Source organism: Myotis lucifugus, unplaced genomic scaffold (genome assembly GCF_000147115.1).
Source record: "Myotis lucifugus unplaced genomic scaffold, Myoluc2.0 scaffold_82, whole genome shotgun sequence".
Lineage (NCBI taxonomy): Eukaryota > Metazoa > Chordata > Mammalia > Chiroptera > Vespertilionidae > Myotis > Myotis lucifugus.
In genome coordinates this window covers 2,640,439-2,654,538 of record NW_005871130.1, presented here as the reverse complement: position 1 = coordinate 2,654,538, position 14,100 = coordinate 2,640,439, and the positions used below count along the sequence as shown (strand labels likewise).

The following is a 14,100-nucleotide window of genomic DNA, read 5'->3' as shown; positions in this document are numbered from 1 at the left end:
CCTTGTGTTCCCTCCCACCCCCACCCAAGTCCTGACATGATGAGAAATCAACATGGCAACCTCGTTTGGGACGGGGAGGAATTCTGGCCCCCAGGCGCCGGAGCTCCTCTGCGGCCAGGACCATCATCCTGAAGAGCTCTTGTCGGAGGCGGGGCACAGGTTGAACGGAGTCACTCTCAATGGCCACCCACTCCTTCAGCCTCTGTGAGGACAGGCCACAGGGTGATTAGCATGACACAGCACAGGAGGCACAGAATCCCCAATGTCCTTCATTTGACCTTGATATTCAAAAGTCACTGGCCAAGCTGAAGGTGTAATCAGGAACATAGAAGCCAGAGCTGGCTGGGTCAGAAGAATGGGACAGGGCAGGTGGGTGGAAGGCTGTTCTCCCAAACACCGGGCCTGTGCCCCTGTGGGTTCACCAGGGTTGTGAAGAAGGGCAGATCCAGATCAACCCTTTCTGGTTTTTAGCACTGAGAGGCTGGCCGGCCACGCCCCCGCCAGGACTGGCTTCCCACCATGCCCTGAAGGCCTCTGGACCTCACAGAGCACCCAACTTGATCCCCTGGCGGCTTCAGCAGGCTGCAGGGCTCCTTGGCACCATCCTTAGCACTTAGGTTTTGTGGTCAGCCCTGCCTGCTCCTCCAGGACCCTCAGGGCGGCAGGCAGCCTTAGCTCCTAACCCTGGTCTGCCCATCAGAGTTGGACTTGGAGAATACTCCGTACACTTTCTCAGCCTCAGCTTTTTCGTCTCAGGTTACGGTGACTATGAGGTTGCGATACAATGGGAAATACATATTTTTGTCTTTATCTCACCTGTTGGCCAGAGCTTCTGAAACTTTCACAACTTCCTAAGCAATGGAGGTGCCAAGGTCATCTTCAGTTCTAATATTTACTCTCGGCCTCAGGTTCCTAACACAGAGCTTCTAACTCCCTTGGAATTTCCTGGGCGAGAGCAGCATATTTTGTTGTAATGGGGCGACTATGAGTGGCTCTTGGTGGGGAGGGGTCACCAAGACTGAGCTGTGATGAGAGGTCTCGAACTTTCAGCCCCAGCCCCCCACGTCTGGAGGGAAGAGGGCTGGACACCGAGTTAATACTCATCATGCCATGTGATGAGGCCTCCCTAACATCCTGATTGCTCGTGATGTGGGCGCAGAAGTGAATGAAGTAGCGGAAGAAAACATGCTTTCCCTTCAGGGAGGACTCAGGGAGAGATGGTGCCTGGAGACTTAGCTCGATGCCGGCCCCAGGGGTGCTCAGGGAAGGCCAGCCAGCGTGGAGTTACAATAATGATCAGGCGCATCCCAGTGTTGGCACGTGAGGGGCTTATCCCGGGACAGCAGTCTCACCAGACACCACTCGTGTCTTAGTGACTAATCCTGGACTCCCCAGTTTATTCCAGTTGGATCTTATCCTGGCTGTAGCACCCCAATCCACACAGCCCCCCCCTCCCCACACACACACGCACTAATTCCGACCTACAGGGGAACCCCCACTTGGGTTTTGAAAATGCAGTGGGGAGCAGGGTAAGTTAATACTCCCATGTGAGGCAGGTCCATGAAGGTCAGGCTTAGGAAAGCGGCTGGACTATCGGCATTGTGCTTTAGCACCAAACACAGAGGTTTCAGATCTAAGCGCCAATAAGGGTCCTAACATTGACTGGTTGATCAAATAACCACACACTGAACACGTGTGCGGAGATGACATGGAGACGCAGGGCGCAGAGTTGGCGAAAGCTCAGGGAGTTGGGGCCACGGTGGAGGCCTGGCCTGAGGGGGACAGAGAAGTGAGGAAGGAGAGGGACTTGCAGGGAAGACTGAGTCCAGCCCTTTCCTGCTTCCCTCCCAGGCCTCCTTCCGTCTCCCGCCCCCACGTGATGAGATAGGAAGAAAGCAGAGGGTTGCCAAGGAGAAGAAGATAAGTGTGTATCACATGGACTACAAAATAACAGCTCTGACACTGAACATGGCAGAACTCTGGACTGATAGCTGCTGCAGCCAGGAGGTGTTACTCTGGGCTGGTGTCCTTGGGAGGTGAGTTTCAGCCAGGAGAGGGCCTCAGCGAGGGCACCACGGCCACCTGAGGATGGTTCCCAGTAAACGTGAGCTCAACATTTTCCACAACTCCAAGACAGCCCCCTAGAGCAGTGGTTCTCAACCTTCCTAATGCCGAGACCCTTTAATACAGTTCCTCATGTTATGGTGACCCCCAACCATAAAATTATTTTCGTTGCTACTTCATAACTGTAATTTTGCTACTCTTATGAATCGTAATGTAAATATCTGATATGCTATATGTGTTTTCCGATGGTCGCGACCCACAGGTTGAGAACCGCTGCCCTAGAGCAAGTGTGCTGGAAAGGAACAGACACCCCTTTCCAGAGGAATGGTTGGGAGAGATCTCTTCCCTCAATCTAACAAATAGTCACGATTTTAATTCAATGAAGAATCACAGGCATTTTAAATGTAATTAAGTTGTCCCCACATCTCCCAGCAAACCACCACCATTCACCCGGACACCAAAAGGGATCTCATGCAAGTGTCCCGCCTATAGTTTCTCCAACCTGCACAAATTCATCCTGATGGAGATCCATGTACTGGAAGACCTTCTCGACCAGCCCGGCATGGGGTGAGGATGGAGAGGACATGCCTCCCAAAAGCAGCAGCAGAAGAGCAAGGAGAGCTGACGCCTGTGGCAGGCACAGGGGAGGAAGCAAAATAAGTACCAGGGTTTGGACTTTCGACCTTGCAAACACTTCAAGAAGTCTGTTCTCCGATACAGCTGCGTGCAGTCACTCAGGCTAAAATAACACCAGGTAGTAGAACAGGAAATCTATGTTGTGCTCCGTTTCCCCAAGCGCTTCCTTTTCAGCGCTAAAGGATTGTGATCAGACAGAAAGCAAGCTGACAAGCTTGTCTGGAAGCAGCCTTCCTCAGTCTGTTCCTGTGATCGTCTTTCCGGTTGGTTGACTTCCCCTTACGTCAAACCACACACATATGGTGTGAAGGGCAATGTTTCTAAGGGAGAGAAGTGTGACGTAATTTTTAAAATAATAAAATTTGTATGTGTGATTAGCCACTCTATTAGAAAGAATATTTTGTAAGGACTGCCTAGAATCCTGGGCAGCATGAGGGGTTTCCTCCATCAGCTCCTGAGGCTAGAGCACTTTAAAAAGAAACATAAAAGCATAGTGTGATAAGTAACATGGAAGAACTAAAGATAATTTAGACGCTGTTGGCCACATTCCCCGCCTGGGGGCCCCTGGTCCACGGCTCGCTCCCCTTTCCTCCCACCTCTCTGGCCTCTGCTTCCCTCTCTGATGGCCCCTTACCTCCCCTGGCCCATAAATGTGAGACTTGTCCATGACCCCTATCTTTGCCCTCCGCTTCCCCCTCCTCCCCACACCCTCTTCCTACTCATCCCTCCACCCTATGGTAGCTCCAAGCTGGGTGCAGAGCAGAAAACCAGAGGGCAGGACTTCCAGGCTCAGAACTAACTCATCATCTTCTTCCAAACCAACTCTTCCTTGTGGATTTTTGCACATTTTGAAGCTAGACTTTATTTTTTAGAGCCACTTTAGGTTTAGGCAGCTTCCTTTCTAGGCCTCCAGCCCGGGGCACCAACAGAGCCAAGGTGAAGATGTGTGTCTAGAGCCAGGGGTCCTCAAACTTTTTAAACAGGGGACCAGTTCACTGTCCCTCAGACCGTTGGAGGGCCGGACTATAGTTTAAAAAAAAACTATGAACAAATTCCTATGCACACTGCACATATCTTATTTTGAAGTAAAAAAACAAAACGGGAACAAATACAATATTTGTATTTGCATGTGGCCCGCGGGCCGTAGTTTGAGGACCCCTGGACTCTAGACTATAAAGAATTATACAGTCAATAATATAAAACAAATTTGAATAGACAGTTCTCCAAAGAAAATCTACAAATGATCAACTAAGTACATGAAAAGATGGTCAACACCATTAGTTATCAGGGAAATGCAAATCAAGTAATGAGACACCACTTCATACCTGCTCCCCTACTCCTATGGTTAAAATAAAAAAGTCAGGTAACAACAAGTGTTGGCAAGGATGTGGAGAAATTGGAACCCTCATACACTGCTGGTGGGAATGCAAGATGGTGCAAATGCTTTGGAAAACAGTCTGGCAGTCCTCAAATAATTAAATATATGACCTAGCAGTTCCTCTTAGATATGTTTTTAAGGAAGATGAGAACATGTGTCCACACAAAAACTCAACAGGGATGTTTACAGCAGCATTATTCATAATGGCTGCAACCCAAGTGTTCATCAGTGGATGAATGGATGAACAAAATGTTGTGTATACATAAGATGGAATATTACTCAGCCATGAGAAGAAATGAATCACTGATACATGCTACAACATGCATGAACCCTGAAAACATTATGTTGAGTAAAAGAACCCAGACATAAAAGACTACATATGGTATCAGTCTATTTATATGAAATGTCCAAAATAGTTAAATCTGGAGAGACAGAAGTAGATTGGTGGTGGCCTAGGGCTGGCAGAATTGAGGGGAGTGACTGGTGATAATGAGTAGGGGGATTCTTTGTGGGATGATGGAAGTCCTAAAGTTCATTTTGGCAACGTTTGTGCAAGTCTGAATATACTAAAAACCATTGAATTGCACAATTTAAATTGGTAAATTGTAAGTTCCGTGAATTACATTGCAATATGGTCATTATAAAAATAATAACCATAAATATGAACACTTGTTCAAAAGTATAATTATAGTATTGAATATGAAAAATGTCTCGAAAGGAAGCTAAGAAGTGGGTAAATTCCAGGTAAAAGTGAACCCTGCTCATTCATAAGCGGGTTAAGAATTTAGTCCAAAAGATGGCGCCAATGAGCCGCCCCTGAGCATCCTTGGCCTTATTCTGATCTGAATGAGGCTGGATCCAGCTAAGCTCTAGGGGTTAGGGTTAGGGGCTGCAAAAAAATCAGGAGGAAAGGACTCTTGAGGACCGACAGCAGCAGAAAAGAAGCTCTGGATGCCTGGGAAAGGCTCTTTGAAATGGCGTAAGCTATTTTTTGTAGGCAATCCATATAAATTAATATGTGAGCTGCTACTTTTATTTTTCATGCATTCAATTTCCACTAAAAAAAATGATTTGGTGCTCCTCTCCAATGAAAACTAAAATGGGGCAATTTAGAGAAAAGGAAGCCACAAGAAAAGAAGGAAAACAGCAATTTTAAGGAGAAAGAATGGTTCGTATTTCAGCGGGAGCTCCCCCCACCCCCACCCCAACAGGAAGGGCACAGGTAGGGCCCAGCTTCCTGAAGGATTGTCCCTGGTGGTGGGTCCTCACACAGGGTCTGCAGGACTGCACTTCCCCACAGTGCCCGCAGAGTGGACTGAGCACCTGTGTCCCTTTGCCTCAGAGATGGGCTGTGGACACTGATCCTGCCTGTAAGATCCTGGGTGGGTCCCCACATTGCAGACATACTCACTTCTCCAGTCTCCCACACCCCTTTCTCTTTCTGTTTCTTTTCTTGGGTTACAGTCACACGTGACTTAGAATTACTGGTAATTGAAGAGTTATTCCTGGCAGAGGTGCTGGAGGACAGGAAGGTGAAGGGGGCAGGGAGAGCTGGAGGCAGGTCTTAGTGTTATCTTGGCAGAGAAGGTAACCCAGCCCAGCTAGAGAAGCCCACCTTCGGGACTCTCACAGAGGAACCCGCCCCACCCCTTCCCCCAATAAGATTCTGTTAATTCCAACTCATTGCTCTTAGATTTGTAACAAAAGCCCTAAGTGCCCCTACACTAAGCCTTATTTTTAAATACTATAACTTTTAAGACTTTCTGATGGCGTGTCCACATCCTCTGTGGTGGACCCACCCCCACCCCGTCCTTCTCCCAGTCAATTCAGCTTCAAACCCAAAAGCCTCTCCTCCCACAGGGCTGGCCTCGGGGTCTCCTCCTCTCCTAGCTCTCACCAACAACCAGGACAGCTAGATGGTCTGTGTGCTTAGCTGACAGTGGCCTCGACATCGTCACGGGCTGCCTGAGCCAATGACACTTAGGACACTTCTATCTCCTGCCCTGAAACCAACAGGCATCCTAGAGGAGGCTGAGTGGGGTGTGCTGTCGATAAAGCCCCTCCCGCACCACTTGCTGCTGAGCAGAATAAAGAATCCAAATGAAAGCCTCCCCTCACTGAGCCTGGGCTAGGCCTGTTCCCTGTTCCTCCCGGACACTGTAGCCAAACCCTTTTCCGCCTGTGAGAAACTTTGTGCTGGGTCAACTTGGATGCCAAGACCCCACTTACCAAGTCACCTAGAGTCCCATGGGATTGCTTTACGAAGGTGCTCTGCCCGGGACTGAGCTGATGGGTTTGTTATAATGCAGGAAACATGCCTTATTGGTTTATCTCACCATGCCGGGATTAAAAATAAAAGCCGAACCTCCCCTCCCCCCAACAGCCTTTCTGGATTCTGTTAATTCCCCCGCAGAGCTGGGCTGAGCCAAGCATTCCTGAGCAGATGAACTTGGCAGCCAGTCTTGAAGAGGGAGCGGTCAAGGCGTGGCTTTTGGAGGGCAGCCTGGACAGTTTCCAGCAACAGAATTCCCCAGAAAGTCCCAAGAGCTAGGAGTTTCCACCATCCTCTAGTCAGGGTCTGACCGGCAGTCTGACCCAAAAGAAGAGCTTAGCTCAGGCTCACTCCTAAACCCAAGGTGAAGCCCATCCCCCAGGTGCAGATGGCTAGAGACAGACATCACCGCATAAAGAGGTGCAGGAGGAGCCCCGCACAGTCCTGGGTGCAGGTAGGGCTCGGAATCAAGCTCAGCTCGCACTGACCGCTGGCTTGGTGTCCCCTGGCCTGGAGCTTCAGGCTGGACACAGGCACAGAGCACTGCCCTGTGCAGCAGGAGGCCAGAGGTCATGCATGCACAGCATCCGGCCCTTCAAGGACCCTGCTTGGATGGTGCGCCATCCTAGGGGCAGCCAGCTGGTCTGAGGACCATGCCCCTGACTGCAAAGGTGCAGGCCAGTAGAAAGCAGCAATGTCAGCACGTGTCACCTAGAAAGGACTCTTGAGAATCTTTTGCTTCCTTCCAGACTGGCCAGTGATCTGGGCTTCCCCAGACTCTGCCCTGGCTCTGCACCACCTCCGGAGCCTACTGTCATCTGCAAACATGACAATCCTAACCCAAAAAGAATAAGTGATGCCCAGCCGGTGTGGCTCAATGGTTGAGTGTCAACCTATGAACCAGGAGGTCATGGTTAAATTCCTGGTCAGGGCCCATGCCTGGGTTGTGGGCTCTATTCCCAGTGAGGGCCATGCAGATGGCAGCTGATCAATGATTCTCTCTCATCATTGATGTTTCTATTTCTCTCTCCCTATCCCTTCTTCTTTGAAATCAATAAAAATATATTTTTAAAAAAGAGTTGAAGTATGGTAGCAATCATCTCAGGTAGAAACTATAGTTTAACTCTAACCCTGTTGTTTGGCTTAACAATAGAAAAGTTATTTTGATTTTCTGGATTGTATAAATCATCCCATTTGATTGAATGACTATCCCATTGATTGTGATCTTACTGGTTTTAGAAAGCACATTTTTCCTTCACCTGGGAAGGACAGCACAGTTATCCCAAGGTCAGAGGGCTCTAGACCCAAAACTGTAATTTAGATAACATGCCTAAGTTTAACCCAGGTTACCCAAGGGCTCTAGATAATGTGTTTATAACATGCTGTTTCTGCTTCTGTAAACTGCTTTTTGCAAACTAGGTTCCTCATTCCAGACCCGAGGGCTCTAGATAATGTATTTCTGTCAATTCAGTGACCCCGAGACCCAAAACTATAATTAACATGCTGCTTCTGCTTCTGTAAACTGCTTTTTTGCAAACCAGGTTCCTCATTCCAAACCTTGAGATGTAATCAATACCTTTGTGATTTTTTGCCTATATAACCCTGGAGCTGCGACCATCTGGTTACTATGAGATTTGGGAAAGCAAAATGGCCCCTCATAGTCCCGGATTGCAATAAATATGACTCTTTAATTCGACTTCTGGAGGCGTCCTTCTGTGATTTGCAGGATACATTACAACAGAGTCTCTTTAAAAAAACAACAACACCTAACCATCCTTTAAAAAAAAAAAGTGACATGGCCAGAGGTGCCTGTTGCTTCTCCCACAGGCAGGTCTCTAACTGCGGTGAAGTCACATAGAGAGGTGTCACCACTGAGCTGAACCCTGAGCTCCTCCAAGGCCTGCGTTGTCTTTGGCTCTGAGCCTGGGACAGGGCACACCCTTCCCTTTTGAGGGGTGAGAGGTGTGAACCCCAAACTATAGATGGGGTGCAGACCCTGGAGTCAAGACCCAGGGCCAGCTCAAGGTCTTCTAACCGTGCTTGGGCCACAGACACTGCCTTTGCTTCCTTCTTTTAAATCTCATTTGTGTGATTTGGGTGTAAAAGTGTTAGCAGGATAAACCTAAGATGCCTGCAGGGGTGGCTGAGTGATCTTGGGGACAACAGGTAAAATCAGGTGGCAAAACAACAGAGAGGCCATGGAGAGTGGGGGGAGGGGCAAGGCAACGGGAACTGAGCGGCAGAGGACCTGGAGACATGGGACAGAGGAGGGGTGGCAGGGAGAGGACAGTCAGAGAGGAATTGGTGGGCAGAGTTGTGCGGGCTGGTCCAGCTCCCTCCCACCTTCTGGTGGTGGCCGGTGGTCCTGGGTGCTCCGTGGCCCGGAGCTGTGCCCCGGTTCACCCGGCCTACTCCTGTGTGTGTCCCTGTGTCCTCTCTTCTTCTTAGAAGGTCACCACCAGTTTCTGGATTATGGAGTACTCCAATCCAGTACAACCTCATTTTAACTAATTCCGAGGCTCCATGTGGACATGTATTTTGGGGCATCATTCCCCCAGCACAACCTGCTCTTTATTTTCTTGTCGTTACTAATATTCTATTACTTAATATTCTCTGCCTCACTCACTTGAACTTAAGCTGGATCATGGCTAGGCCGTGTTCTCCATATTCCCATGTCCTGAGAGTTGCCTTCCCAGTGGTTGGCAAACTGCGGCTCTCGAGCCACATGCGGCTCTTTGGCCCGAGTGTGGCTATGAAGTTTCAATCACACTGTACGTGCACACCCGCACGTGGTATTTTGTGGAAGAGCCACACTCAAGGGGCCGCAGTTTGCTGACCACTGGCCTAGACTAAAACCCCAATTGGTGTTTGCTAAGTGCACAGTCTTGGAGGAGACACCAGGAGTAGCTAATGTTCACCAGAGAAACGCCTTCTATTTCAACATAGTGCAGAAAATGCAAAATGTGTTGACAAACAAAACTATCTAAGCTGTAAACACGAATAAGGGGAAAAAAAAAAACACCCAAAATTTAACTGAGTCAGATGATTCTTCCTCCTAGCAGTCTCAGGAGGCTCCAGCTTCCTGACAACACCACTGGGGCTTTGTTCATTGTCCTGCCTGCCTGGAGTCCTTGCTTCTCTCCACCACCCAGAGCCTCCCAGCCCCCAAGTCCTTCATCAGCAAAGCCCAGCAGCCTCTCTGCACCCCCCTCCCCAATCCCACACATTCCCTGGCTAGCTGTTCACTACCCTCTTCCCTATTTTCTTATTCCTTGATGCTCTCCGCTTTGTCACAATGGGTCTGACTGATATACTCAGTGTTCAGCACCCATTTTCATTTGTGTTTGTTTATTCTGTGAAATTCTTAGTCATTCTCTCTTCTGATGTCACTTCTCCACCATTACACTTTTTTTCTTTTTGTAGACCTCCTACTACAGTTGGAATCTTTTGATCTATCATGTATCCTTCCATTCTCTGATCTTTTCTGTCCATTTTTTCTCTGCTTTCTGGCTAAATTCCTCAGTCATGTTTTCCAGCTGATTCATTCTCTTTTTGATTGTGGCTGGTCTAGAATGCACATGAACTACTGAGTTTCTCAATAACGATTTTTCATTTTCAGGATTTCTAATTGGTTGTGTTCCATGTCCACCTATTCTCCACTCACATCTGCCTGCCTCTTCTCTATGGTCTTAGTCCTTCATTTATCCCGTGAAGGTTGTAAACATATTTCATTCACATCCATTTAAACATGTTCTACTGTTTGCATTTCAGTGGCAGTAACTCACTTCCCAATTAACATTGTGAGCTTTCTTATTGCTAGTCTGATATTATTAGACTAACGTATACTTTTACTAGTAACTTGCAGGCTCCGCCTGAACACCAGTTGTATTCTCTGCCGCTCGGTCATTATTTCTGTGGAGAAATGCTGTGGGCGCCCAGCTGTCACCCGCAGGGAGACCCAGCCAGTCCTGGTTCCGGCAGTGGTGCCGGCTCCACTGCCCTCTGTGCTGGGTCCCTGTGACCCTGTGGCAGCCTCATTTCTAGATGCTTCTGCCCCGCCCCCATCTCACTCACCATTGAATGTTTTTGTTTTGCTTTTGTCCAGTAGAGATATTTATTACGTTTTTGAGTCTATGTCTTTTTAATTAGACATTTAAAGTATGTGTACTTGTGCTGATGGAAGTGGATGGGAGGTTTAAGAGTGAACTCCTGAGCGTTGATCTGAAGTCCCTGCAGTGACCTCCCTTCTGGGCTTCTGGGAGGCAAAGTCCCCAGCTGGGCCGGAGCCAGCTGCAGTGTACAAGCTTAGGTGTGTGTGTGTGTGTGTGTGTGTGTGTCCACACACTTTCCCAAAACGAGGGGAAGCAGGATTGCTTAAAGAGGAGAAAATCTCCCTTAAAAGTGTGTGTGTCCTGCCAGTATACCTTAGCAGGCATAGAGGCCCAGGTCCCAGAAATCCTCAGGCTCCAGGACCAGGACATAGGACTGATGGATAACTGCGGCCCAGCAGGGTGAGCTCAGGGTGCGGACCCAGGTTCGAGGCGGGCAGGGGCGCTGGGCGCCGGCAGCGCACCTGCAGGGCAGAGTGTGCTGTGAGAGAACAGGATGCCCCAGGCAAACTGAAGGCTGATACCTATTAGAACAGGGGCTCCTGGCCATGCAGGGCTCCCCCCTCCCACAATCTTCAGAAGCTCCAGCTCTGCTCATCCCTCCCTTCTCTTCTCCTTTTTCAAATCCCTAATCCCTCTGGATGTTCTGGATCCCACTCTTTGGGGGTCCATGGGGACAGTCCCCCAGCTTCCTGTGCTGCTGCTGGGAGCTGCATGTGCTCCCTGTCAGTGCCATGCCTCCCAAAAGGCACCTCTGTCCCAACCAAAGAGCTTCTGAATGGGGCGGATTGTAATTGCCTGAAAGAGCGATTGAGAGGGTGGACACTGAGGCATTGTGGGCCAGCAGGGAGAGGTGCTTGGGGACAGAGGTGCTGGCATCCTGGTGTGTAGGGGTGACCTATATCCTGTGCATAGGACTAAGGCAGGAGTAGAGTAGGGTTGTCCTTAAGGTCCTGCTCCAGCATTTCCCTGACCTGCCTCCAAATGAAGATACCCCACTTACAGTCTGGGTGCCCAGACAGGGTCAGAGGACTGAGGCCGGGCACATACCATCTCGTGTCTACCGGTGACGTCTCCAGGAGCCCCCTCCCCGCACCAGTCAGTCACCCAAACAATGATTATGTTTCATAAAATATGTCTGCTTAAAATTAGTTTCAAAATATTTTTGGTAACTTGAAACCTTAAAATTATACTCAGTTAAGTTAAATGATGGATATTTGATAAATATTCAGATCATTTCTAGATAAGATAAAATACTGAAACATTAATTTCTAAACATAAGTTTATCTACTTTTGGCTTCTCATTACAGAGACTGAATGTGTTCTTTGGCCATATTGAAAACTCTAGTGCACCACTATTGGATCTCAGCCCTCTCACTGTCTGTGAGGTGGTGTGCTCTGCCTGTAAACTAGACTAGGTCCTGGAGTCTTCGAGCTTCCTCCAATGTCTGGCTACAACTCTCCACACTAATGTTACCAATCTTCTCTTGCCCCTTTTCCTGAAGCCCACACTGAAGCTGGGCAACTGGATATAAACTCCAGAGGTGTCACTGCAATGGGTCACGGAGGGACAACAGTACACGGTGGCCCTCAGCAGTCACATTTGGTGCCTGTTGCTGTGAGGGCCACTCTGGACGTTCACTGGTCCACCCATGACATCCCAGAGTCATTGAACCCACAAACCAGGAAATTCATCAAAATCACCCTCACGCCATTGTCTAAAGATGCTTCAAGCCCAATACCTAGAAATATTTGTTTTAAATTGATGGATTTGTTGTTCTACTCATTTATGCTGTTCTATTCATTTGTTGTTCTATTCATTGGTTGATTCTTGTATGTGCCCTGACCAGGACCAAACCAACAACCTTGGTGTATCGGGATGACATTCTAACCAACTGAACTACCTGGTGAGGGCTAGAAATCTTGACCGACTGTCCTCTAGACTAAAAAATGGAGTCTGAGGTTTGTTCTAATCATTAATGTTTATTTTTGCTTCCCTGGGAATGCTTCTTATTAAATGAAGCACAGGGAGATTAGTGGTCGCTCAGGGCTGGGGGCAGGGATGAAGAGCTAAGGGCACAGGGTTCCTTTCTGAGATGAAAATACCCTAAAATCAACCATGGTGATGGTTGCACACATCTGTGAATGGGGTAAAAGTGATGCAATCATACACTTAAAATGCAGATTCCTAGGCCCCACCCCAAACTAATGTTTGGGATTGGGGTGGGGGAGCAGAGTTCAGGGTTTAGTAAGAAAGGCACCAATTGTACCTGCATGCATACTATTCTCTCACCCTTTGTATTCAGCAGCTAGGGGTTCTGCCACAGTTTTACTAATAATATTGCTTTCTGTGTGAAGAAAAACGGAGCACAGACAAGTGTGCTATGGAAGGTCCCAGTGCACCAGAGAAGCTGCCTGGGCCTCGAGTCCACACTGGCTGCCACCATCCACCTAGCATGACTGTGTCCCAGCACTAGGAAACCACTTGAAAAGAATGCCACGTGTTTATAAGAACAGGTAGCCACCCAGAGCGCACCGTAAACCTCCTCTACACGGCTCCTTTCCCAGAAGAGACGTGGCACCTGAGAGCACTTCTAAGCAGCAGCAGCTCATGGACCTCATGCAGCACCTGCTCTGTTTGCCTGGCTCCTGCGTGTTACCCCCACTCTTTGGGCAAATACACGTCCAGCACTCTGGTCCCTGCTCTCCGAACACCTGAGGGCTCACTCACCATTCTTCCCAGTTTGGGGTCCATTGAGCAGGATTTCCGAAGCCTCTCGCAGTTCTCTTGGACCTCAATGAAGAGCGGAAGAGGAAACCTCACGAAGGCCCTCAGCAGTCACATTATATACTGCGTTGCAAATGCTTGTCTGTGCTCCACCATCTGCCTCAAAGAAAGACAAGGCTGGGATAGTGGGCCATTCACATTGGAAAACAAAGATGCTTCAGAGGCGATCAGCCAATCTGGGGGAGGAGAAACAATGAGTCTCTTATGCACAGGCATGCAATGAGGTAGTGACCTGGAAGTCATCTGATGTTACCGAAGGCCATCGGGGCCACTCAGGCTGTGCATCACAACCCAGAAGCATCACTGTGCATGTGTGCAGGTGTCACCCTAAGAGTGAGTGGGTGCATGGGCCCAGGCCAGCACAGCTGAGATAGAGGTGATGTGAATGATCACTGTTACCTTGAGCAGTTGGCAGAGCCCTGCTAGCAGCTAGGTTGGGGTTACTGGCCATGTGTTGGGTTGCTCAGGTTGCCACAAGTGGGGCAGAAACCCTCTGTCTCACATTCTGGAGGCCAAAAGTCCAAAACCAGGGTGTCCTCAGGGCCTATTCCTCTGAGGGCAGTGAGGGAGAGCCAGTCCCTGGCCTCCTTCCTGGCTTCTGGCAGTCACTGGCAATCTTGGGTTTGCTGTCTTCAAATACATCCCTGATTCCTGCCTTCATTTCACATGGCATCTCCCTCTGAGCATATCTGTGTGCAAAACTCCCCCTTTCACAAGAACACCAGGCATCCTGGAGTTGGGCCCAAATCATCAATCTGAGGTGGTGGGAGACAGAACTTCAACATACAAATTTGGGGGGATATAATTCAACCCCAACAGCCTGTGAACTTCCAAATCCCCTAGCCTTTTATGA

General features: G+C 48.9%; 1 protein-coding gene across 3 annotated transcripts in view; it reads right to left on the bottom strand.

Annotated features, from left to right (window-relative positions):
* CNDP1 (carnosine dipeptidase 1) overlaps positions 1-13,332 on the bottom strand; it is a 28,617-nt gene extending 15,285 nt beyond the window's left edge. The window contains exons 1-3 of one of the 3 annotated variants that reach the window (XM_023755623.1): positions 13,191-13,332; positions 2,567-2,692; positions 53-202 (exon numbers count right to left, since the gene is read on the bottom strand). In XM_023755623.1, the coding sequence (XP_023611391.1) occupies positions 53-202; positions 2,567-2,692; positions 13,191-13,214 (300 nt within the window). In that variant the 5' untranslated portion in view covers positions 13,215-13,332. Of the gene's footprint in view, positions 1-52; positions 203-2,566; positions 2,693-6,307; positions 6,489-13,190 lie in introns of those variants that run through there. The other 2 variants (XM_023755621.1, XM_023755622.1) reach the window with 2 other exon arrangements.
* Between the last annotated feature and the right edge of the window lie 768 nt (positions 13,333-14,100).